This window comes from Ambystoma mexicanum, chromosome 4q, assembly GCF_040938575.1.
Source record: "Ambystoma mexicanum isolate Mex_15411 chromosome 4q, UKY_AmexF1_1, whole genome shotgun sequence".
Taxonomy (NCBI): Eukaryota; Metazoa; Chordata; class Amphibia; order Caudata; family Ambystomatidae; genus Ambystoma; species Ambystoma mexicanum.
In genome coordinates, this window is record NC_090928.1 from 593,366,984 (window position 1) to 593,394,850 (window position 27,867).

Consider the following 27,867-nt stretch of genomic DNA (forward strand, 5'->3'; position numbering starts at 1 on the left):
CAATGCCAAAGTTACGCCTCCAGGTACCCCCAGAACCAGTCCAAGGGGAACGGTCTGTCGATTCAATGGTCAGGGAAATTTGTTTACGCCTTTCCCCCGACTCCCCTTCTCAACAAAGTGGTGCACAAGATGCACCAGGAGCAGGTTACCATGATACTAGTGGCCCCAATGTGGGCATGGCAACCTTGGTTCGCTCACTTGATGGAGATGTCCCTATCTCCCCCAGTGAAACTTCCCTGCCCGTACAACATGCTGTCACAAGACAAGGGCAGGACACTGCATCCATGCCCTCAGACCATGAACTTAGCAGCCTGGCTCCTGAGATCATAGAATTTGGACATTTACAACTCCCACAGAGATGTATGGACATCCTCAGGGAAGCCAGAAAACCTAATACTCGACACTGCTATTCTAGCAAATGGAAAAGATTTGTTATCTGGTGTAGAGGTACTAGCATCAACCCAGTTGACTGCTCTCCTACTGACATTATTCTATACTTGACCTATTTACTGGATTCAGGTTTAGTGTTCAATTCCATTAAAGTCCACCTAGCGGCACTCTCTGCATACACCACTTCCCAACTTAAAGTGTCGTGGTGGAAGATACCAGTTATCAAAGCCTTCATGGAGGGGGTAAAGAGGATACACCCTCCGATAGCTAACCCAGCTCCCGGATGGGACTTAAATGTGGTACTTTCCAGACTCATGGGCCCTCCCTTCGAACCCATGCACAAGGCAACTCTTAAAGATATCACCCTTAAGACTGCTTTCCTAATAGCTATCACCTCCATTAGGAGAGTAAGTGAACTACAGGCTCTTTCTGTACTAGACCCCTTCGTAACAGTTCACAAAGATAAAGTGGTTCTACGCACACACCCAAGGTTTGCACCTAAATTCATCTCGAAATTTCATGTAAACCAAACTATAGAACTACCAACGTTCTTTCAAAACCCTTCCAGCTCGGGAGAAAAAAGTCTGCATACACTAGATGTACGCAGAGCTGTCATGTTCTACATGGAAAGAACCAGACCACTGAGAAAAACTAATCAGTTCTTTGTCTCGGTGGCAGCAGGAAGAGAAGGAGATGCGGTCTCAAAATCCACTATATCTAGATGGATTGTTCAATGCATCACTCTCTGTTTCTCTCTTGCTAAGAGAGAACTACCCTTCAAGCCAAGAGCACATTCCACTCGAGGCACTGGGGCTTCCATAGCATTCATTGCAAATGTTCCCCTTGAGTCCATCTGCAAAGCGGCTACCTGGAGTTCTGTGCACACCTTTACAAAACACTACTGTCTAGATGCACACTCTAGATCTGACTCCCAGGTGGGACAGGCAGTATTAAGACATCTTTTCTCTACTGTTCCTTCTCATAACCCACCGCCAACTCCGGGTACTGCTCGCTAGTCTATGCACAGCATGTGATTCTAAGCAGATTAACAAACATCAGAAGACAATGCATTACTTACCGTAAAAGCATTTCTGATGGTTGTATCTGCTTAGATTCACATGCGCCCACCCTTCCTCCCCGCTCGGATGGAAGGAACAAAGACTTCCTTTATATCTCTCTTTTCTGTACTCACTCACGTCTATAAGGCTCCCTCAGGGCAGAAAAATACAAACAGAGGGACCTCGACGCGTGAGGGATTGTGGGTACAACGCACGTCACTATAGGGATAGTGTACAGACACGCCTTGTCGACGTCCCCTTTTCGACTACGAAAAACAAAATGCAATACTCCACAGTGACCACTGGATGTCGGACCTATGCACAGCATGTGAATCTAAGCAGATACAACCATCAGAAATGCTTTTACGGTAAGTAATGCATTGTCATATATATCTGTTTGGTAATATATATTTATTTATATATATGCAGGTTTTGGGGGGTTGTGGGGGGTTTCCCCCCACATATATGTTACAATTGACCTTCACAGTTCGGTCAATTGTGAAAAGGTCAATTGTAATTCGAACAGTTGTAAAAAGAACAATTCGTATACAACCGTTTTTTTTACAGTTGCATTGATTAGTTGTGTTGACGTGATATTTGTAAATGGGCAATTTCCGGGATTTTTTGTAGCTGTATGGGTGGGTTGGGGCCTGCTAGTGCTCAAGCTGTGAGGCAGGGTCTAGGCAATTCTTTCTCTAGTTTTTTCAAATGTGAAAGATAGTGTTTCTGTACAAACTTGTAGGTTAGTTAATACGTGTGTTATAACTTGTTTGTGGTGTTTTTTCATTTCTCTTTGGATAGCTATGGAAATGAGCAGAGAATATTAAGGCGATTGCATTTTTCTTGTTCAACCTTCCTTTATGTTGCGAGCCCATTTTTAATATGCTTTCTGTTTTTTGATGGGGCATTTTTGGTATGCTGCCCCTGCAATGCTGCAAATGACATCTTGATATGAGTGTTGCACATTAAGGAAATCCAATGGCTCTATCTTTGTGTTTTGGTGTGGTGTGAGGATCTATAAAGATTCTCTGTCAATAGGCAGTGAATCTTGTGATTTTTGTTTTTTCATTTTGGTGCACTTTGAAACAGTGCCATACATATGTTGAGTATTGTGTGTTCTAAGGAATTCCATGGAAGTTGATATATGGTAACCCTTTTTTGTAATTTTGGTACATAGTGTTTGGGTTGGGTGTGAAATCAGTGTTAAGGTTTCTCTGTTAGGATTCCCCATCATTGGATAACGGATTCAGTGTTTTAAAAAAAAAATGAATACACTCTGAAAATGTAACTTTTCTCCTTTGTTTGTGGGGTGGGGTATGCACAATGTTCTAGGCCTGTATGTTGGTGATGGTGTGAAAATGTAAGTGCGGTTGTGCTGCTGTTTTGCGCAAGTGTTTATTTTAACGCTATGTTTGTTAACATGCATGTGTAATGCATATCAGTGGACTTGTAGGCATGCCCAAGCGCATGTATTTGACTTTATATTTTGGTTTATTTGAATGCATTTTTTCAAATCAATTTTATCCCAAGCACTGCATAATCAAGAAGCGGTACAATATGTTAAATGCATGGAATTACAATATGCAGCCATAATAATTTTTCACAAAAAATACACAGGAAATTAAGAGGCAGCGGAAAAGCCTAAGTGATTAAACTGGATTTAAAATCATTTAGAGGTATGCAGGCATATATTTAATGGTAATACAGACATTCATTTAGGGGCTAATAATTGAAACAAACTTAAACGAGACATTGCAAATGGGGGAAGGTCAATCTGAAGCAAATCTAAGGTGGAAGAGTAATTGCAGAGAAGGTTGGTAAAAAGACACTAAAAATGAATGGTAAGCAGGATCTTCTAGACCATACACACATCAAAAAATCAATACATAGAAAATGATATTCAAACTTATATGAAATAGGTAATCAGCACAAGCAAGCAAGAATATGTCAGTGAAACCTAGATTTAGCAAAATTAGAACTGGAAAATGAAGATTGTAATGGAAGAAGAGCATATTTTGGCAAGCATGCATAGCATGCATATAGTGAGGAGAAGACCACATTTAGACTTTAGATTCTGAAAAAGTTAATAGAGGACACATTTTCCTTATGTTGTATAATTGAAAGCGACAAATCAAATTTTAACAGGAAATGTAGATGAAAAATAAAACTTAAATTCGAGCTGAAGATGAAAGATCTAAACCTAGAGGAGAAAATGAAATAAAGGACGTTAAAGGTTGGGAGATAAAGGAAAAAATTACTTTAATTTGTTTGGGTTTAGCCATAAAATGTGTCTGGCCATCCAAGATTCGACAGCCGTTTAACATGAGAGAAAAAGAAAAAGACTATTTGAGCATCGTCTGTATACAAATGTGTTTCTGAAAGAGCCTACCATAACTACTGACTAACTAGCAAGTGGAGCTTACCAAAGCCGTGTTCATGCCTTCACTATAAACCTGCAATGTATCTTTTTAGGACAAGATATGGGGAAAGTTTAATTATCTTTTTTAGTTTTTTCTTTTCTTCATTGAGTGCACTTGTATATATGCTGTTATGAGTTTATATGCTGTTTGGTTTAACTGTAAATATTCTGTAAATAAATACATTTTAAAAAAAAGATCTATTCTACAAGAAATGAATCACCCGAACACTGCAAGACTTCTCTAAATGGATTGTTTACTGAATATACATGTTTAACTGCCAGAATCTACCCAGTTGACTTTGTTCACACTGTACAAAAGTTTGAAATTAATAATTTGAGGAGTTAGTACGCGCATGGTTAGGAGAGGTTGTTCCGGGTTTAAACAGAACTTATTATGGATTTTTTACAGTGTGGCACTAAGTTGGGGTACCTTAGCTCCTAAACTGGCTTTTGTTTTAGGGGGTTGGTGGGGGGAGCTTAAGCGTGTATAACTGTTTGGTTTTGACTAAATGACAATAAAAACTATGTGTTAAAAATAATGATCAACACAAATGCAGTAAAAGCTTTATCTCGCACTCCTGGTCAATCAATGGTGCTGGATAGTAAAATATCTGTATTCTACATGGCAGAGAGCCTATATAGAGAAACACAGTTAACAAAGCATCCTTGATTACTGCTCTATTGCCCACCTGGAATGCTTTGTTATCTTATCTTTTAAACCTTATTATCCAGCATTTTAACATCCAGCATGCCTCCATGCATGGCCATGACAAGCTTATTTTGGTTCTATGGTGCTTTATGATGAATCACTTTACAAAATTAATGAGATGGTACGATAATAGAAAACGCACAACTGAGACGGCATGAGAAAAGACAAAAAAATCCATTAAGGTAGAAATGTTGTGACGAGTCTTGGTAAACTGTCCAACATGAATGTCTTGCAAAATATGACAATTCTGCAAAACAAACAGGCCACACCAACCCTCTTAATATTAGAAAATATTGGTAGGGGCCAGTGTCTGCAACTATAAAAGCAGCTAAGCCTCAACTAATGCCTTCCTAAAACATGCACAATACACACGTGCCGCTCCAGCCACATGGACAAATTGGATTGCCGTAGGTGAGCCAAGGTCCTGTATAGAGCTTACTAGATAATGCCGGATAGCAATGCTTGTGCACTTAATGCATTCCCAGTGGGTATTGGTGGACAGATTTTACACAGAAAATGCCTATCTGTCATATCCCACATTTTGACTTTATTTTGATTCTTTCCTTTTTCCACTCTGAAGCAGACAGTGCCCAGTTAGTAGTTTCATTTTGAAAGCTTTGTTTGCTCTTTTGCACCACTTGGGTAGCAGAAACAGTGTTGTTCCTTTAACACATCCTCACTGGGAAGATAGCTGCTACATTGGTCATGGCTTTCCTAATGCTAACCAGGCAAATGCCAGCATAACAAGTGCATGCCATGCAATGTTATGTTATATGGCACTTTTATAGCGCCTTGAAGTGCTGTGGGGTTGAACACCCTTCGGAAGACCATAGTCAGAGATGTAAGCGGTATATGTATGTGTGTGGACATTTTTGCCAGCACAAAGGTGGGTAGAGAGTGACTAGGTCCCTAGTAGCAACCAATAGTTGCCGAGTGAGAGAATGAGTGCTGTGACAAATTGTCAGTGGAGCGGGTAGTAAGAGGTATCAGATTATGTGAAAGGCTGGTCTGAACTTTGTGTGGGTCTGCGCTGTATTCTATTGGATGAGGTGATGCATGTTTTGGGTGTGTGTAATCGAGTAGTGTTTGACAGGCATGCAGGTGAGTGGGCCATGCCAGTTTGGTCAGTTATGTTTCGTTGTGATGGGGTGCTTGATGCACCATTGAAGAGAGACTGACACCAGGTTGGAAAAGATCTTGCAAATGCTTGACTGGGATGCATTTAATGGGAATGGTACTGTATCCTCCCTGGTCTGACAGATGGGATGCGATTTTCAGGCTGTAGAAGGGAAGAGCCAGGTTTTAAGTGCTTTCCTGAAGGCAAGGCAATGGAGTATGCAGTGAATTTTAACGAATACAAAACAACAAATGGAATATTTAACGAACTAAAAACTTCAACAAAAAAAAAAACTTAAATGTTTTAAAACTATATATATATATATATATATATATATATATATATATATATATATATATATATATATATATATTCTGAGGCTTGTGGAATCTGCTTAGATCACATGCTGTGCATAGGCCGACATCTAGTGGAAGCTGCGGAGTATTACAGTTTGTTTTTCGAAACTCGAAAATGGGCGTCGACACAAGCGTGCCAGTAATATACTATCCCTAGTGTGACGTCCACTGTACCCAAGATCCCTCACGCGTCTAGGATCCTCAGATTGTTTTTTTCCGCCATACTGGTCGGAAGCATCTTGCGGAGTCCCCTGGCCTTAGCCATACTTTTGCTAATTATTTAACTTTAAAATTATTTATTGACATCCTTCCCCACCCCAACGTCGACCCTTCAACTCGACGACGGCTGGAGAAGACATCGACCGTCGGCTGCTGCACGACGGATCTGGGCCTCGGAAGGCCGCTGGCCTCGGCCCTGCAAGTAGGGAGAGTGGGGGGTGGTACATACTCTTTACTCTTGGTATATAGATACACCTTATATATTTCCTACACTTACCAGCCCGCTGCCTCAAGGTGCGTATGGAGGGTACCCCTTTCCAATTCTGCCCCAGGTGCAATCGCAAATACCCTTGGGTCGACAGGCACGCCACGTGCAATCTCTGCTTGCCGAGGGACCACCCCGAAGCGAACTGCAGAGCGTGTTGTAGGTTTAAGCCTAAGACACTTAAGGACCGTTCGACAAAGCGTTGGGCCCACCACGCCAGGCAGGCGGCCATGGCAGCGGAGGGCGCCTTCAGCGATGGCAGCGACGCCGTACTTTCGGACGGCGAGGGCATTACGGCGTCTAAAGACTGCCGAGCGCAGGTCCCCGACCTCGGAAGGTTGTCCGGCAGGGCGGCTATGGGGAAGACCCCCGGCGACGCAAGCGCTACACACCCTACACACACTAAGCACACTAAGTCCAACCGAACCTCGACGACGTCGACTTCTCGGAAAGAGGCACAGATAGAACGGTCCAACTCGGTGTCCTCTGGGCGCTTTCGATCGAGATCGCCTCATGACACAAGGCAATCATCCACTCTTGCCAAAAGTGCCTCGCTCCCTAGGTTAACGGAAATTCGATCGTCGGGAGACGAAGACGACTTCCACCCCCAGGCCGCGCTCCAGGAAACCGAGGCCTCAGTTAACACCAGCGAGGCCCCACGCTCGAAACACACAGTTACCTCTCCCGACCCTCGACGCCAGGCGTCGAAAGTCTCTGGGGCCTCCAAGGGGCAGGGAAAACATTTTTCCACGCACGGGGAGAGGGGGAAACAGCGGAAAGCACAGCATTCCACTCCTGTAAAGCCTTCCTTCCACCCGAGGCAGACAGACAAGTTGCCTACTAAGGTCATACCCTGTTCCAAAGAATGGTCTAGTGAAGACATAGACAGGGTCATGTCAAGAATGTCTTCCTTGGCTGATTTTTATAACAAAAACCCAGAACATTTCCTTTCGCATGACCCTCAAGGGGCCACACCCTCAGGCTCCTCTGATCCTATACCCCTAAGCAAAAAGGCCCGCTTCGAAAGACCTGTACCCTTCGAGGTGCAGCCTTATTCTACTCCATACTGTACTCCACACCCCAGATACCAAGGACAGCCTTTCCCTGAAGGGGACCTGGAGTTTGATATTATGGAGAAACAGAGCGGGACGGAATACTATGCGGATGATGAGGACCTAGAGGAGGTAGAAGATGAGCAGGAAATTTACAGAGTAGATTCCCCGGTAGAGAGCGAAGCCCCAGTTACCGACTCGCCAGTTGATAACCAGCCCCTCCTCAATGAAGTTCTCGCTCGCGCAGCAGAACATTTTCACATCGACACCCACGGTGTACAGGAGGAAAGGGACTTCGCAGAAGAGTTGGTGGGAGAGAGGAGGCCGGTCGCTCAGACCATCCCTATCCTTAAATCCATCCAACGAAGAATAGATCCATCTCTGGTGAATCCTAGCCTCACCAGAGCCGTCAACCCCAGAGTTGAAAAACTTTTTCGGGCAGCCCAGTCTGACCCTCTCTATATAAGAGGACATCTTAAACCAGACTCCCTAGTGGTTACCAACACTCGGAAGAGGGCTGGGACACCCTTATCGTCATCAGAAGCTCCTCCCGACAAGGAGAGCAAAAAACTGTACGGGTTTGGCAGGAAGGTAGCCTCAACGTCAGCCTACCAAGCAAGGATTGCAAACTCCACCACCCTGTTGGCAAGTTACAACTGCCATCAATGGGAAGAGGTCGCGGCGCTCATAGCCTCTGCTCCTGAACCGTTAAAGGGCCAGTTGGCTCGGATCTCGGCAGAAGGGAGAGCCGTGTCTGGTTGCATATTAAAAGCAACTTTCGACGCCGCGGACAACGCAGGAAGATTGATAGCAGAAGGTACTGTTATCAAGAGACATGCGTGGTTACGGCAGTCGGGGTTCAAAACAGAAACCCAGGCTTCATTAATAGACAAGCCGGTGGAACCCGATCTATTGTTTGGGAAAGCGGTCGAGGACGCACTTAAGAATGGCAAGGACGAGTACGAGACTCTCAAATCCCTTGGCCAGCTTACCAACAAACCCCCTAACCAGAGGGGGAACAGTAATTTTCGTTGCCCACACGGCCAAAATTCACAAAGAGGCAACTATGCCCAAGGACAGGGTACACAATGGAACAACAGCCAGCAGTCTACCCAAAGTTACGGCAGGGGTAACAAGAGAGGTCGTGGAAAAGGCAGAGGCAGCCCCAACAAGGGAGGTGGCACGCCTCCACCTAAGCAGTGACGCTCAGTTCAAGGTCCCTTCTCACGCAACCCCAGTAGGGGGACGCATTTCCAACTTCACCCAGGCTTGGGAAGGGATCACCTCAGACAGATGGGTGCTGTCAACAGTGTCCACAGGATATTGTATAGAATTACTGCAGCGTCCCCGGAACCACCCTCCACGACAAAGAATACACTGCTTAGAACATCAGAAGATCCTTCTCGAGGAGATCGCCATTCTGCTAGAAAAGGACGCGATAGAACTCATCCCAGGACACCTGGTAAACAAGGGTATCTATTCAACTTACTTCCTTGTGCCAAAGAAAGATTTGACAATGCGCCCAGTATTGGACTTACGGCCTGCCAACAAGTATGTCAAGCCCCAAAAGTTTCGTATGACTACGCTACAAGAGGTAATCCCCCTCCTAAAAAAGGGGGATTACATGGCAATCTTGGATATGAAAGATGCTTATTTTCATATTTCCATGCTCCCAGCACACAGAAAATACTTGCGCTTCAAGGTGGACAGTCGCCACTACCAATTCAAGGTACTGCCCTTCGGGATAGCTTCAGCACCAAGGGTATTCACCAAGGTACTAGCGGTGGCAGCTGCACACCTACGCAGGGAAGCAATCCCAGTGTACCCTTATCTGGACGACTGGCTCATAACGGGGGAAACCCCAGGAATTTGCAGGTCAAATATTCAGAGGACTATCGACCTCCTCCACGAATTAGGCTTCTCCATCAACGAGAAGAAGTCAAGTCTGGTGCCAAGCACCTCAAAACAGTTCCTAGGAGCAATCCTAGATACTCAGAAAGGGTTGACCTTCCCTTCGGAAGAGAGAATCCGGAATATACTACTGCAAATTCCACATTATCAGTCAGGTCAACAAATAACGGTACGCAAAGCAATGCGGTTACTGGGCATGATGGCGTCATGCATTTACCTGGTCCCCCACGCACGTCTGCGCATGCGTCCCATGCAGGAATGGTTGGTGAAACAGTGGTCTCAGGCAAGTGGTCAGTGGGACGATCTAGTGGTCGTTTCGCCAACACTCGTACAGAGCTTACACTGGTGGACAACATAAAATCTCGCAAGAGGAAAACCCTTTTATGATCCCGAAGTACAGGCAGTGGTGACTACAGATGCATGCCTGACTGGGTGGGGAGCTCACCACCTCCACCACACAGCTCAGGGTCTCTGGTCTCACTCAGTAGCCAAGAACCACATCAACCTGCTAGAGCTTCTGGCAGTATTCCGAGCGCTTCGGGCGTTCGAGCCCCATCTGCTAAACTTGTCGGTGCAGATCCGGACGGACAGCACGACAGCCATGTTCTATCTGAACAAACAAGGAGGGACTTGTTCGCCAAATCTGTCCAAGCTTGCCCAGAAAATCTGGATATGGGCACTCAGACGGAACATCTTCCTGTCATCACAACATGTTCCAGGGGAGCTCAATTCCCTAGCGGATGCCCTAAGCAGAGACTCCCTCCCAGAAGAACACGAATGGGATATCGTAGAAGATCTCTTCTCTGTGGGGTTTCCCCACTATAGACCTATTCGCCACAAGCGAAAACAAACAATGCCCAGGATTTGCATCCAGGTTCCCCCAGCCAGACTCCCAAGGGAACGCCCTGTGGATGAACTGGTCAGGGATGTTTGCGTACGCTTTTCCACCAACTCCTCTCATCAGGAAGGTGGTGTACAAGATGAACAAGGAAGCGATGACGCTCATCCTAGTTGCTCCCATGTGGGCGAGACAACCATGGTTTCCACACCTACGCAGGATGGCGGTGTGCGAGCCCATCAAACTCCCAGCCTGGTACAACCTACTGTCCCAGCAACAAGGTCAAACAGTGCACCAGGAACCCAACTCAATGAACCTGGCAGCATGGCTCCTGAGGTCATAGAGTTTGGGCATCTCAATTTACCACAGAGGTGTATGGACATCCTAAAAGAATCCAGGAAACCAAACACAAGGCACTGTTACTTTGACAAGTGGAAAAGATTCGTTATTTGGTGCCAGAATAAACAAATCAACCCAGTTGATTGCACTCCTTCCAACGTTGTAACATACATGCTCCACCTGCTGGACGCAGGTTTGGTTTTTAACTCTCTGAAAGTACACCTGGCAGCCCTCTCGGCTTACACCACATCCCATAACAAAGTATCGTGGTGGAAAGTACCAGTAGTTAAAGCCTTCATGGAAGGAGTAAAGAGACTTCACCCTCCTATTTCGAACCCACCGCCAGGATGGGACCTCAACGTGGTGCTAGCTAAGCTCATGGGCCCCCCTTTCGAACCCATGCATAAAAGTAGTCTCAAACACCTGACTTATAAAACGGCCTTCTTAGTAGCCATTACCTCTATAAGAAGGGTCAGTGAAATTCAGGCTCTGTCAGTGCAGGATCCTTTCTTTACTATCCACAAAGACAAACTGGTTTTACGCACACACCCTAGGTTCTCAACTAAATTTATATCTAAATTCCATGTAAACCAGTCCATCGAGCTTCCGGCTTTCTTCCAGAACCCGCAAAGCTCGGCTGAGGTGAAACTACACACCCTTGATGTGCGTAGGGCGGTCCTCTACTATGTAAATAAAACCAGACCGCTAAGAAAAACAGATCAACTGTTTGTCTCCGTAGCTACAGGCAGAGAAGGGGATCGCGTCTCTAAAGGCGCGATCTCGAAGTGGATTATCAACTGTATACAGCTGTGTTACTCTCTTTCTGAGAAGACTCTGCCTTTTACGCCAAGGGCCCATTCTACTAGAAGCATTGGGGCCACTCTGGCTTTCATTGCAAATGTTCCCCTCGACACCATTTGCAAAGCAGCTACTTGGAGCTCTATTCACACTTTTACTCAGCATTACTGCATTGACACTCATTCCAAGACAGATACACAAGTGGGACAAGCGGTTCTAAGACACCTGTTTGCTCATGACCCTTCTCACATCCCACCTCCTTCTTCTGGTACTGCTCGCTAATCTATGCACAGCATGTGATCTAAGCAGATTCCACAAGCCTCAGAAGGGATACATTACTCACCGTAATCGTATTTCTGATGCTTGTATCTGCTTAGATTCACATGCAACCCACCCTTCCTCCCGTCCGAGAGAAGGCGCATGATTACTTGTAGTCTTACCTTCTGTCTATCTGCTTGGATTATCTGTACTCGCGCTACTCCTCATGCTTCCTCATGTCAGAAAAAATACAACCTGAGGATCCTAGACGCGTGAGGGATCTTGGGTACAGTGGACGTCACACTAGGGATAGTATTACTGGCACGCCTGTGTCGACGCCCATTTTCGAGTTTCGAAAAACAAACTGTAATACTCTGCAGCTTCCACTAGATGTCGGCCTATGCACAGCATAAGAATCTAAGCAGATACAAGCATCAGAAATACGATTACGGTGAGTAATGTATCCCATATATATATCTAGTTGGGAATGGGATAGTAGTTTTGGGGGTGGGGGAAAAGTATGAATAAAATAAAGGGGGAGGGGGAACACCTCCACCCCCCAAAAACAAAGAAAAAAAGTAGTTATCTTTTTTAGACATGTTTGGTTTGTTAAAAATGTATTTGCTTGTGTTTCGTTAAAATCACACGTAGCCAAGGTGATCTTCTATGGGACGGATGGTTGATGGTGTCTGCTTGGACTGAGAAAGCAGCGCCCCCCCCTTATTATTGTTGATTTTGTCACTGGAGTGACAAGGTGAAGTGTTGGGCCTGATGTGAGGTTTCTGTTAGGCCTGTATCATGTACGTTTATGATGCAGCCCTGTGTTGTGGAGTGCTTGGTGGGTGATGCACATTGCCCTGAAGGTGGATCGTCGCCCGATCTGAAGCCAATGATAGGATATGATATGATAGGTTATTTATAACATGCTTTATACCCAGAGGTTTCTAAGCGCGGACCCGGGGATCGAACCTGTGTTGCTTTGTGTCGTCTTGCTTCCAAGGCGAGCATGTTGCCCCTGAGCTATCCTCCCGGGAATGAAGGACACAGGTATGTGTGAAGGACACAGAGGGCATGTATGATGTGTATTCTAGGGCTTAGGGCTAGGATGAGCCTTGCGGCTGCATTTTGTACCCATTTGGGGTTTTCTTAGTTGTGTTGCAGTTGCTCCCAAGTACAGGCGCATTAGCATAGTCTAAACGTGACAGGATGATAGCCATGAGTGCAGAGACACTTTGAGGTAAGGTCTGGTAGGGAAATAAGCGGCAGAGGATGTTAACGTGTAGGTAGCAGTTTTCTGTCACAGTGGTGATGTGATGGGGTCAGGTCTGCATCCATAATGCATCAGATGTTTTTGACTGCTGAGGTGGTGGGCGGAGGGCCTATAGAGAGTTGCCAAGGGGTGGGTTTGGGAAAGAGGGATGTCTTCATGCAGAACAGGATCTCAGTTTTTCCTGGTTTGAGTATGAGTTGTTAACAGTCATCCAGTGCTCAATTTCTGAGAGGCATGTTGTGAGAATCGGGGAGGTGGCACAAGTGTCCTTTGGGATTTTGAGAACGATTTGGGTGTCTGCATAATTATAGCAGGTTAGGCCATATGATCGAATGAGTGCTGGAAGGTGGCTCAGGTAGAGGTTAAAGGACAGATGGGAGAGCTACCCTGGGCGACTGGGTGGGCAGTCGAGGAGAAAGGAGATAACTGTACAACTTGGGATCTGTTGGCGAGGAAAGTGGATATCCATTTCAGCACTGTGTCCTTGATTTCGAGGGAGTGTGATGTCTGCCCATGAGGGTGGAGTGGTCAATCGTGTCGAAGGCTGCTGAGAGGTGGATTAGGGCGGTCGGGTAGGATTAGGGTGGCGCAGCCTTCTGAGGCAGAGTGTCTTTTGAGAGAATCCCAGATGGAGACTAGTTATGTAGATTTATCTGCAAAACATCTTTAGGTGAAGCTTTGGGCCTTATTTTTGTATACTCTTGTCATATGGTTGGTTGTTCCAAGATTCACATGGTACTGCAGGTCTAGAAGATGTCAGTGATTTTTGTGTGTGTGTGTGTGTGTGTGTTCTGCAATCGCGTATTCCTGTGGATAGTGTGAAGACAACAAAGTAATCTGCTTTATGTATGACAGCTATATTACAAAAAACTCAAAATGCCAAGGAACTGTCAAATGAAAACTGGAAGCTGGACTTGGAAAAAGTGTAAAATCAATAGCTCTCTTACCTGATCGTTTTTTTAATCTAGCCTGCTACTAAAAATAAAATATACTTGGTCCGTAGCCAGCCAGAACTCATAGTATATATTTTGTCTTTGTTAAAGAACTCTCCGACGTCGACCTGCTAAGCCAGTATTCCTTTTCGAAAACTAAAAAAGCCAAGCAGGAGAGTAGTGAAGAAACCACCCCGCCAAAGTCTTCTACTGCCACGTCTACATTGCATTTGTTACCAAATTCAGGCAAGGAAAGCTTGAACTCCCAACATAAAGTGAGAAATAAATTTGCAACTCTTCTGCAGAGGAAAAATGAGGAGCCTGGGACTATTGTTGTCCCGGGGACCAGAAGCAGGTATGTAATTGAACATTTAAACAAAAGGTGCTCAATGTTTTTGATAACCTAAAAGTAATTTGTTTATTTTCAGTTTCTTAAATCATTCATCCAAAACATTATCTTCCGGTCGAGAAGGAATTGTATACAGTTTTATTCTCTTTTGTCACATTTATTCTTTCACTTTCTTCCCCTCATTTCTCTTACACACATATCCTGCTAGAAAGGAGGAGGGAGAGGCCACTAACACATGACCATTTCAACTTTATGGTTTTTATTTATCCTTAAAGGTTGAAGTTGGTGGGGAAAGAGATGTACAATGAACAAAAGTACCCCTTCTTAGGCATGGTGGAAGACTGAAGCAAAAGCCTGTCTTCAATAAACAAATGATGGCCAATCTGGTAATACTGGCTCCACTGCGATGACACGAATAACCTTTCAGCGTCGTAGAAGTGTTCCACCTTTTTCCTCTCCTAAGAATCGGTGTGTTCTCTCTGGTTCGATTTACACAACTAATCCAAGATTTCCCTTGACTGTGATTCTAGGATCTGGATTGGGTCAGAGAAAATTCTACATGACCTAGGGGAATATCTGAAAATGGAGATTTGCGCATAACATTGTCGGGAAAGAGAAATAAATCTAATCGAGTGAAAGGGGCCGAAGCTAACGGGACCGGTTGGCCGTAGTCGAATATCCCATCATTATTCCCTTCCTTACACCGTTTTCCTGCCTCCACACCCAGGTATATGTCCATGTACTCTGGGAGTTTTAAGAGCACAAGCACACTGCTTTACTTGGCCTGGACAGATGATCCAGAAAATGAGCCGTCCTCTGGGACACTGTACTGTTTGATGCAATCCTTACGCTACAGGACCCTTCAGATCACCGCTCTTGCCCTAGGATCTACTTGAGCTGTTACAGGTGAAGAACCATTCAGTTTTCCCCATTTTATTCACAAACGGTTTCTTTCAGGTAGTGTTTCCTACCACCCTATCTAGGTAATTTTCAGGCTTCAGTAAGTAAAGAACCCCTAGCAATGGATTGCCCACTGGGGCTAGAGCCACAGGCTCGTCGCAGGTTCTCAAGGTTACATAAATTCCTTTCAGTGGCTTTACAGTAACCACAGGGATCTAGGCTACAGTCCCCCAGCAGGATATTTTCCTTATGTTCCTCTTCATTATCCCTGCCTTTTCTGGGTCGTGGTCCAAAATGCTCTCGCTCTCACTCTCACACTCTCACACACTTGGCCACCTCCTGATCTCTTTCTTCTTCACCTAACTGCTTCAACGCCAACTCTCAGGAATGCCATCCTAATTCCCATTTCTCTTGTGGTTTGTGCATCTTTTTATAGCAATGCTTTGACAGTAATTGTTCCTTTTTAAGAGTTCTAATTGGTGGGTGCATTTCCCTATGTGCCTGGGATTTTATGATTGATTTCGGCTAAGTGGTTCCACCTCACTCGCGTTTGTGTGTTTTCTCCTTGTGTATTCAGTTGTTCTGTATCTCCTAATGATTCAATTGAGAATAGACTGCGTCCGTGTACGTAACTGCCATCACAGGGTCAGGTACAGGCACCAGGGCAACCCTGCAACCCAAGCTTTTGTTGCCAGTGCCTAACATTTCCTGAAACAGATTTTCGCTCCTCAACAGTACTCCTCTACGAAAGTCTCACTATTGGCAGTGTCCTTCCTCCTGTGTGTAATACGTTTCTTGGTGGGGATGGCTTTGGGAGCAATGGGGGACTCCACAGAGGTTATTGTCACAGTCTCATATGTTCGGTCTTTCATCCTTCTGCTGCAGAGGCGAGTATAATACATTTTATTTTGATGAGGATAACTTGGGCAGCTGTAATGCATAGGTGGACATGTTTTCTTGGCTGTACCTAGCTTATGTCGGCCCTGCATACAATGCACTGCAGCCTCAACTTGGTATGCTTCACCAGAACAGTTTCACTTTCTTGTGAGACTTACAGATGTTGTAAGTATGGTTTGTTTCTGGTTATTTTCAAGTGAAAGATTGCTTGTTTAAAAAATGTTTTACTTTATTGACAAAGGGTCCATTTTGACTCCTCTGTTCCTCAATAGCCATACTACTTTTTATTTGGGTGACCACTCCAAGTTCTGAAGTAAAGGCCATGTGTTCCACTGCTTCAACGCTTTAGAAGGCTTGAAGTTATTCTTTGCAAGACGGATGTGCTTTTTTCTTCTTTGCAAACCGCATGTGTCAAATCCACTCTAGAATGTGTTGCAGAGTAATTGTAGTTCGAATGATGGTGGCTTTTGGACCATGCCTTATATTTTTGATAACTAGGCTGATGTTTGCATATATTTGGTAACCAGTGAGAAGAATTGTTGCTGAGGTTTGTTGTCCTGTGACGCTATATTCTCAAAATGTAATAAATATTATTGCTAAACTATATTGTGTATGGCCAATATAAATAAATACATGCACTTGATCCAAAAAATAATTTGGGAAACTGTGCTGTATTAACTTGATAGGTAATTTGGGAAACTGTGCTGCATTAACTTGATAGGTAAATTAACTGTTGTATGAAAGTGCTGAAAATTCCATTTCTGGGTATCCTTCTTTGATATTTTTCAAAGGTACAAAAAAGGTCTTTCTATACTTGGCAGATCCTCAAAGCATTATTAGAAACAAGCTAGTTTGTGTTTCAATGAAATGTTTCTCCAGCCCCATTTCTCTTATACTCTACACATGGTTTGCCACTTAATGTGGCTCCTCTGGAGGAAATCGTTACTGCTTTGATATTTGAAACTTTAGTTTGATCACATTTATTTTGTCTGCTTTGTTCTTTACCAATTACTTTTTTTTAACAATGTGTCATTGCTCTATGGATTTCTGTGTGCTAGTTTAGGATGGAACTGGATACAATTGTACAGTGGTTAAACGCTCTGTCCACACTCTATCAGCGACTTGTATTTATGGGTCCACCTTTCGGAGGTATGTGATGAATGTTGAAAAGGTTGGTGTTAAAGTGTGAAGCACATTGAAATCTCACTTCTAGGTTTAGTGAATGACAGTTGCCGTGTGTCACTTGGCAAGTTTAAAGCTCTGTAAACTATTGTCTACGACACCAAATTTTCTAAAACTGTATACGTCCACAAAAGCGTCGTCGTCCCTGTTGATGACAAAACCCTCCTCGTCAACTACGAAGACCACCTTGTCAACACCTGTCACCCCGTCAACGAAACTTCCACCGTCGACAGCCACAAATCACCCAGGGCTAGAAAAAATCCCCCAGTCTGCGCCCACGCCAGTTCTACGGCACCGGGTGAGTGATGCGCTGATAGCCCAACCACGGCCTTCACACCCTCTAGTTAGGGGAAGTAGCTCTGCACAGCTACAATCGCCACAGTTGGTGGTTCCAGCTGCTCCCAAGCTGTCATACCAACCAGTAGATCCCCAGCATTTTTCCTCAGATGAGGCAGAAGGTGTAATGTCTTCCAGCTCTCCTCCTTCAGATGTGTCCCCCACCCAGGCTCCTCCAGAGGTTTCCTCCACCCAGGGTCGCACAGGCAGCTCGGCCCCAGGAGAGACCAGTCTTGGACAGGGGACCCACGCTGGCACCACCTACTCCTGCTCCCAGGGACAAGGATTTATCTCTATTATGAATACTCGGACCACTTTGGCGTCCACCCTACAGAAGAGGTTACTGGCACCACTGCCGCCATCAGCGCCAAGACGGCCACTGGCTGGGCCCAGTGTTATACCTTCTCCCCCTCGCCCTACTAAGGAGGATCAGCAACTCCAAAGACCTCTGCAGTTGACTGACAGACACTGATCAGGATCCGCAAGATAATCTTGCTTCTGTCCACACCAGTGACGAAAATGAGTATGACGATCTCATTCCAGCAGGTGATGAACCGGATGGGATCCCAGCCAGGGATTGACCCCACCCCCCAATGAGATAGGGTCTTTCCACGGCCTCATAGACAAAGCTGCTTAGATGTTCAGTCTTTCGTCGGCCAAGCAGAAGAAAGACAGTCTCCTCTACCAGCGGAGGTAACCACATAGAAAGTCCATCTTGTCCATACCGCTCCTGGACGATATTTAGATGTAGGGTCGCCTCACTGGCCCATCCCTTCATGGCGCTTGCAAAAAAGGACAGATTTGACAAGAAATACAGAGTCCTTGGCTCTGCTCCTGTCTGCCTACGCACACAACCCACACCTCATTCTGTGGTTTCTGCAGCGACCCGTAAGCAGTTGGCTAATCCATCCTCCCAGTGTTCTAGACAGAGGGCAAACACTTGGATGCATTTGGTTAAAAAAAAGTCATCACCACAACCGCCACTACCATCAAGGCGGCAAACGCCATGGCCATTCTCGCCAGATTTAACCACAAGCTATGTTTTAAGCTGGGCCCTCTTCTGGAGTTTCTCCCTGAAGATTATTGGCAGGAAGCAATGGCAATCCTTCCATGAGGGTGAGGCAGCGTTGGACCACACCATCACAGTATCCATGGATAATGCTGACAGGATTCTGTCAACTCTGCAACTGAGCTGTTCTGCGCATACTGGTTTTCTCAAAGCAACTAACTTCCGGCCTGAGGTGCAATCTAAGGTGGTGGACATGCTGTTCGGCGGTGTGGATCTTTTTGGCAAAAAAACGGGTGTTTACCAAATGCCTCGCTCCAGTGGTGGTACATCTACACCAAACGGGCACCCACGTCTATCCATTTCTCGCAACTGGTTGGTGTAAACATCGCATTGCGCTGTGCCGGCATAAAGCACAGCGTCCACCATTCACTGTATGCAATCCCTCTGCTTCTCAATCAACTTCCCAACGTCTTGCCTTGTTCCAGCGCAGCAAGTGTTATACCTAGGGGCAAAGCTCAACAGGAATGGGTGATCACCCTCCTCCTCAAGGTGCAACAACTCTCCATGTCCATCGCGCTCTGCCACAACTCAAAGTTCCTGTTTGGCATGATGTTGTTGTGCATTCCCCTACTCAATCATTGCAGGTTACACATGCGCCCTCTGCAAGAGTTTCTAGACGTTTGGTGGGTGCAGGTCTCTGGGTCCTGGGAGGACCGCATCCTGCTCACACAGAAATTCAGGAACAGTCCTTCGCTGATGTTCCGTCAGAGTGCACCTTGTCCGGGGCGCTCCCGTTTCGGCTCACAAATCACCAGGTTACCGTCACCACTGGCGCTTCTTTTGACAGGTGCACTCAGAAGACCTGTATGCCAGGGGTCTCTGCCGGAGGAGGAGAAACTTCTTCACCTCAATCTCCTGCAGTTTTCTGGGCCCTCAAATCCTTCCTCCCACTACTTTGCGGAAAAGTGGTGCAAATCTTTACAGACAACACCACCACGATGTTGTACATCCGTGAACAGGGAGGGATGAGATCCATGTAGCTAACTGCGCAGGCACAGTCCCTACGGCACTGGGCATTGCAACACAAGATGTTTCTACTTTCTTTTCACCTGCCAGGGATCCAAAACACCATTGCAGGCTCAGTAGGGAGCAGCTCTGTTTTCACCACGAGTGGGAACTACAGAGCGATCAACTTCACCTGGGGCATGCTGGAAAATAACCTCTTTGCAACCTACACAAGAGGTGCAAGTCCTTCACCAGCAGATTTCCACATCCCAGCCTGGGGGATGCCTTTGTGTATCCGTGGGAGGGCAAGTTTCTTTATACGTTCCTTCCCATCCCGCCTCTATCTCCAAAGGATCAATTTCATTAGAACAGCACAAATGCCATCTTGCCCCAGAGCCCTCTATTCTTTGCTGTTGCTTATATGATTGGCATTCTCCAGTATACTGGCTTTAAATGCCCATTTGTGTGCTGTCCAGGACTCTTCCAAGGCTCCCACTATCAAACTTTTGTTATATGACTGGAAGATCCTGAATCAGCAGAAGGATCTTGCACCATTTTTGCCAATCTGCGTAGGCATGCAGTGATCTCGTATTGCCTTGCACAATTCTCTTCTGAGAGTTATTTTCCTATTTTTGTATGTTTCGATCGAAGAAAGGTTTTTGGGAGCCCCTCTGTGTTTTACCATGAGAAGCCAGCATATAGCTTTTGTTACTTCTAGTAGAGAATGTATAGGCCATTATTTTAGATAGGAGTGCCTCAAATTCCTTACATTAGCTTTCAGCAGGATCTAACGTCCTCTGTTAGCCAAAATCTTGAGACGTGGCCCAGCGGGTCCCATAGCTGGCTTCTGTGTAGTGTTCCCTCACTTTCATTTTGAAAACATAGCGCGGCTCTCTCCAATTTCTGTGGTTTACAAGACATGCAATTTGCTCCAGCATTGATATCCATCGGATCAATTAAATCTACATTACGCTTGTTTCCAGTGGAGGCACACGTCACGATAAAGGGTAGATCGCTTCCCTCCCTTCCACCTATGTTGAATCCACGTACCATGCAGAAATAAAACCTGCCTGTATGAAGCAATAATCTGGTGTGGACGCGCTACTATCTGATTCTTATGTAATCACCTGGTGTGTCCCAAGAACTTCTCCCATTAATCCTGACAAAACCTTCAGTGATTAAGAAATCATGCCATTTTATGCCCATCATATTGCTCAGTTTTTGTTTAAGAAACGCAGAAGGTATATTCAGGGCGATCTCCATGTCATTTATGGCTGCAAATGGTAGTTGCGCTTTCAGGTCTCCCAGAATCAATATGGGTATGGGGAATTGATGTTATTGTAAACCTATAGTAAGGAATCAATAGATGTCATGATTTCATGAGTAATGACCGTCTCGGGGTGGTGAGGGGGGGGGGTCATCAACATGCATTACCAATGTCACCTTATATTCACGAAGCAGGCCTCGTAAAATCCCTCTCCCATTGGCGGGTAGTCATTTTATTGTGCTCGCCCTTGCAGGTGAGCGGTCAGGAAATCCTTTATTTGCAGGACGTGTTGCAATGTCCATGGAAGTCCTAGGTGGCAGCACAGACTGCAGATTATGACATTTTGGCGCTGCTGGTTTGCTGCAGTTTCCCTGTAGGTTAAGCCTGTCAGCAGCCAGGGACCTATCGATCTAGTGACTGAATGGAAGATATCTTCTGTGAAGGTCCTGATCCGTTGATGTGTGTAGAGGCTGCAGCCCTTGATATGGACTAGAAGGTAGGATGAGGGCATTTCTTTAATTTTTTGAAATGCTCTCCAATGATGAACACGCGAGTGCTGGAACACACTAGTCCACAGACGACGTGAGCTCCTTGGCCGTCACGTGATACCATTATGTACCTGATAACTCTTTAACCAACACAACTTTGCATGTAAACTACAAGACATAATGCAACGCATGGTTGGCTGCCTGGTCCAAATTAACTAAAGGCCAACTAAAAAGCAGATGCATTTGAGGGACAGTTGTAAGGGGTTCTTGCTCATTCTTTTCTTCAACTAAGTTTACCTTACAAGACGCTATCATTCAGTTGGTTGATTTTGCGAGAATGCCAAGTGGAGACTACTATCCTCCGATATTAACCTGCTCACATATAGGTTTTCAGTAGTCTTCTTGTATTCTGGGAGAGGGGCAGGTGTCTGATATATTAGAATCAAATCTAAATGTTTTTGTTATACGTTGGTGTATTTACTACCACTCGAGGTGCATGCGTTTCCATTTCTGGTTTTCAAGAAACATTGAAATAATAGTGTCTTGTAAAAATATGTAAAAGCTGAGGGTCTTTTTTTAACTACCAATAACAAAACTTTAGATTTATTTTACTGCATAAAATAAAAAACTTAACGGCGGGGTGCTGCGGGGTGCATTAATAAATGGGGCTTGCACAGGACGTGGACTCTGGTGTTATGTGCCGTTAAGTGGCTGATAGTGTTGAAATACGCTCTGGCAAAAGGTGATCGATGTTCTCGATTTGTGACCGTCTTTGTACATAACCTGGGCATTTGTCCATCTTTGTACCAGCACATTTGCTCATTCTCTTTGCCCCTTTTGATATCCCACCCAGTAAGGTGCAGAATGAGACAGGTCTTCTTTGTTGGCATAAAAAAGCCGCAGATTTATTTTCACAACATAATAAACTCAAAACACTGCAAACAAACTTTGTGAAAATGTTCTGACGGTGCAGCGACTGCTGTGTCCAAAACTTTCTTCCCCCTTTCCCAACCAAATCCATAGTAGGCCAAAAGCTCTGCCAACCATTCTTGTCTGAGCCCGCCTACCCTTGCAGGTGTTCCTGGGTTGGGGGAGTTTTATTCGGGCGAAGCTGAGCCCTCATTGCTGCCACCAGCGCCCCTGCCACTTAGGCCCCCAAGAAGCGCTGGTCCTAAGAGCGAAGACCCTTCTGGCTTTCCCAGGGCTCATTCAGAGTCTGTATCTTGCCACTGGTCGCCAGAACACTGCCTCTCCGCTCCACGACATCAACGGGCAGGCATTGCCATCCCGCTGCTCTCTAAGCAGGGTGGGTGGGTGTTAAACGAAAAATAGGTCCTTCGGTGCAGCGGGCGTCCATCTGCTCGAGCTGGATTCTCCTGCAGCAGGACGCCCGTCGGTTTATATGCAACCTGACACGCCCCTTTCCATTGTTGCCTTTCGCAGGCATTTCCTCTGGTTTGGCACGCTTCCCGCCCCTCAGGCTGCCTTCACCACACCTCCCCCCTCGCCCCCCCTTAGCCAGGGTGGAGGGAGGAGGACCTTGCCCACGTTATCTGGGTGCCTCCTCCAATTTTTCCATCGTCACCTCCAAAGCCGCATCTGGCTGGGAGAAAGCGGAGGGAAACAAAACGTAGAACGCGTTCCATTGTACGACCCTGTCTAGGTTACTCACAGTAGGTTGCAATCGGAAAACCAGAAATTATATTAGAGGAATGCATTTGTTGTAAGGACTACGTGCAACAGCTGCAGCTAACAATTTTGAATACAGGAAGAGGCCACTTGTCTGTTTTCTCAGAAAACAGAGGCGACCATAATTAAAGACCTTGTGTAGAGGTTGTGCACTATGAAGGTAACTTTGGGCGTGTGGTTGTGAGGGGTACGTTATGCACTTGTGCAGGCCGTGTGTTTGCCCCTGTTTGTGAGATGTATACGGCATGCTTCTCTTCAGTGGTCAGTGTGAGGATCGTTAACTCTCCTCCATATTTGGACATCCCATTCCCACAGCTCGGTGTTAACTCTTGCTGCATGTTACTTATGGAGTATCGTCAACAGTACATATTGCTAAAGTGAACATGTTTTATGTATTACATTCCGGTAATATTAACAGGAACTGCTAGGTCAAGTGTAGTAAATCAATGGGAGATGTTAGTTGTTTTACTTTCACATGAAAGTGCTCATCGTCACACATTTCTACTGAATACTGATGTTCAGTCATGTTTGCAGCATGGTATTTGTTGTGTTGCATGTGGTTCTTTCGGGCATGAAACTTTTTTTGTTCATGCGTCACTTGCTCTGCCATCAAATCAGCGCCACTCATTAGGTATGAGTGTGATTTAGAAATAGACTTCAATGTCAGCTGCTAAATGCTGACATTTAGCATCTGCACCCATATTGCACTTGCGCTAAATGAGTGGTACCTAGTTGGCTGTCACACCACTGCGGCTGCTCTAAAAGAGACTGTGGCCACAGTGCTGCCCCCAGTTGGCCTGTGCAGAAAGGCTCTTGTAAAAAGAGGGCCCCCAGATAGGACTGCTCACTGCCCTCGGATTGATGCAGACAACCAGGTTGTGAGTACTGGAACCACTCTGAGTCAGACAACTCCAGATTAATGTTTATAGTTATCCATTATGATATAGGACTCTGAGCCGTATGCCGTGGCCTGTCATATGTTCTGGGATACAACGTGGCTCAGGCATTTCACTCTCCCCACCACTGTCTGCGACAGACTGTTATGACCCGAAAAACTTAGTGCAGCAGAAGCACTTTAGAGCATCTCTGAAGCGGTAACACCCTATTATTTCGTGGCCGAAAATGCAGAATTCCGAACTGCGTATTTCAATGCATTTATGTGTGGGGGTCAGTTAGGGTAATACATATTTTAATTGGAGTATGGGGGAGTGCTACGTGGGGTTGTCCCTGCATATAAGTGCGTTGAAATTTGTGAAAACAAAAAAGATTTCTGTATTTTAGGCCACAGAATTTTGTTTTTGGAAAGAATCACATACATCCCTCTGAAACACTACAAGGAAGCAAATCTATACCATCTCTACAGGTCTGCTGAGTGTTCGGATGGTGCAGTGTGCACTGACACTCCCCAGCCCTCTTCGACTGCATGCAACTCCAAATCAAAAATGAGGCTCACACTTTGTCTTGGGAGGATAGCTCAGTAAGTAATCAATTACAAATACAAGCAGTTGTGAGAGGCTCTTCTTAATGCGGAAGGTCTCCCTATTATGCTCTCACTGGGGAATAAGGTGTGGTAGCCATCTTCTCTGCCCTGCCAGCCTCCATGCAGCGCTATGGTCAGAAGGGAGCCATGCTGGTATCCAATTGTACCCCCATGCTCAGCTCACTTCCTCCATGTATCCACTATATGTCTTTGCTGCACCCACAGGGCCAGCCACGATCAACTAACTTCCTCTCAGTGGGGCAAACAGCTAGGATCTCTGTTAGGCAATATTGTGTGCAGTACCATTTGGGTACAGGAACCTCCTTGCAATAGGAACCCAACCTTTGGTATAAGTCTGTACTACACAGGTTGGTAGTGTGGCTGAGCAGCCAGGCTTATCTCAAGAGGGGTCAATGTGAGCAGTAGGGTTTTTACACAGTGACAAGTATTCAAACAAACTCTTACACTCAAGGTTTCTTGATTAAACAATTATTTAACAGTCGGTCCAACAAGCCTTCTTCAGAAGGGAGCAATATATAAGCAACACACAAATACACTCCAAAATATACTCTTAGTTTCTCTAAATGAGCAAGTACCCTTTTGCGTTGGCACACAGATGGTTCCTACACCCTGAGGTGACTTAAATAACTAGGACACTGTGGACATTCATATATCACTGGTACATTTAGAGCAATACTGAGTTGGTGTCAAAGAAAAGGGGTTTAAGAATAATAGACAGTTCACACAAATATTCTGAAGCAGGTAAGTACTTTTGACCCCCAATGCAAAGTAAATTAATCCTTTCTTGGAGGAAAGGTAAAGCACAAAGTCAGAGGTAAGAAGTCCTTCAGAGAGCCAGGTCAGCCAATGTTAGTTGGCCAAAAGTCTAGGTGAGCTGAAGCACTTCTCACAGGTAAGTAAAAGTTTTGCACAATGTCTTATAAGTCTTTGTAGAAGTAAAGAATCGCAGAAGGGTCACAAGCTGGGAGGCTTGTGAAGGGCAAAGCTTCAAGCAACTCTGCAAAAGCAACCAAGACACGTCTCAACTGAGAACAAGCAAGGCTACACAGCAAGAGGTAAGTCCCATTAGTGTTACAGTACCCTTGGTTAGAAAAAAAATGGTTCCAGCTGGCTTCTGTTTCTGTACAGCTCTGCAGATCCTGTTGTTCCTGGGCCTAAGTCGTGGGGACAAGAGGCAGGACGTCTGGGGACTTGTGCACTGCAATGGGAAGGTCAGCGGCAGCAATGGGCAAACTTCAATTCAGTGGCACTTTGCTGTTTCAGCTCCTCGCGTCTATAGCAAATGGCAACACCGCAGTTCTCAGATACCACTTCAGACTTTCCTTGCATCTGGGGTACAGCACTCTGTTGAGGTGGCTCAGGCTTGGTCAGTCCTGCTTCCTGGGAGTCCGGTGGACCTTCCTGCAGTTCGGGTCTGACTTAAAGACACTCACTCGATTCTGGTGTTCCTCTCCCTGGCACGTGGATTCCTACAGAAGCAATGGAAGTACAGCCAGATCCGAGAGGGTTTCCAGATGAGCTCGTCTTGGGGTCGATTGGTCCCACCAACCCAAGGGGAGAAGTCGTCCTTTGCAGGTCTACTCTAGTCAAGGCGAATTCGGAGCTTCAGCACAGCAGCAGGACTTCACCGGGCAAGCCAATGGTCCAGAAATTGCAGCAGGTGTCTCTTCTAAGTTCTTCGGATTCCTTCGTCCAGTGGTCAACTCTGCCTTTCAAGCCAAAAAGCCTGGCCTTTTATGCAGGTTTCTCCCATTCATTCGCAGCCTATCTGTCACTCACACAGCCGGGAGGCTGCCTCCGAGGACAGCCCTCCAGCCAATCACCCTTGGGTGCATTCCTGTAACCAAGGAGACTAAGTACAGGGAGTTTCGGGCACCTCCCTCACTTCCTGCCCCTGCCAGACAGACTGGAGCCAGAGGCGGGCTTCCCTCGTGAATACCACGAAAGACAAAATTAACAGGACCAAACCTGGTTTGGCATGCAGAGTAAATATCTAGAAGGACCTTTCCAACAAGAAATGGCGGGAAAAGACGACCAGGGCCATTTTGACAAAATGAGCACCCATGGGTGCCTTACTGCAGCTGCGATTGCAGCCCGCGGTAAAAACACACAATGGTGGTTAACGGTAAACCACTGCCACCAGCCATTAATTGTAGAAAGGGTAACATGAAAATGTTACATGAGAAACTAGACAAATGGGATACTAAGTAACCCCTCCAGCATCCTATTGTAAGATAGTGTGTGCTGGGTCTAGAAATTTACAAAATGTAAGTAAAGTCAATTTCACTTCACTGCCCTTTGAAATAGTAGTTTTCACCAAGAGAAGGTATTTAAACCTTTGGGAAATCTAAGACTTCCCTGTGCCACTGCACTGAAGGTGCTGTGTGTCACAATGCAAAGATGCCTATGGAGTTTGTCAGACTCCAAAGTCAAAAGACACAGAATCCAAATCACAGAAATATAAAAGAGAGAGGGAAAAAAGTCTCAGTCGCTCCAGGTTGGAAATTAAAAGTCCTAAAATCCAGCAAAAATAGCTGGGGTTTTCAAAGGTAGAAGGGAATTGGCACATTGAGTATTCTCCATAACAATCTCTCTTTAAATACTTTGGACGAATCGGGACATCCAGAATAAGGGTGGGATATGAGTCCCCCACAAAGCATGTTATGCAGGCCCCAAACTCAGAAATTGGCTCGAAGCATGAACAAAATTAAAAAGCCATGGAAGCTACTTGCAATGTAGGCCGCTATATAACAGCCCCATTTGATAACAATACATTCTAAGAATGCTGCATGACATGATGTCCCATTTCTGTGCTACATGTGTACCTCATATTTGTACTGTGCAGGGTACAGAACATTGAATATGCCACACATACCCGTTCTCATGACGGCTCTCAAGTTAAGTGTTCTCCATACAATACATTGTTATTAAGGATAAATGACAGATCGAAATCCTATGCAATCTGTTTTGGCAAACGGCGCTACAGGCACTTTGTATTTACCAGTTGGTAGTCTTTGCCTGTGATCAATATCTGTGTATTTTCGCATAGATCATTTTTCATTCATCGCAATGTTTTTCATTAAAAAAAAGTGTTTGCCAATATGTCCTGACTAGTTTTGATATTAAAAAATCCGAGCTGCATTAGTTTTCACTGTTCATGAAAACTTACGTAAACAGTACTAGTAAGGTATCTACGGGTGGGCTCCATGATTTTTCAGTAAAAATCAAATTGCCATCCAGTTTGTGGGCGGCGTGCATTTCTCTAAGGTCGAGTAGATGAACGAAGTAACTCGACATGCAGATCTAGCAGATT

The 27,867-nt window shown here is 45.4% G+C and overlaps 1 protein-coding gene across 1 annotated transcript in view; it reads left to right on the forward strand.

The window, feature by feature from the left end:
- Positions 1–27,867, forward strand: part of EXO1 (exonuclease 1) — a 373,191-nt gene that overhangs the window by 233,665 nt on the left and 111,659 nt on the right. The window contains exon 10 of the mRNA XM_069608142.1: positions 14,043–14,286. Coding sequence (XP_069464243.1) covers positions 14,043–14,286 — 244 coding nt within the window. The remainder of the gene's footprint in view (positions 1–14,042; positions 14,287–27,867) is intronic.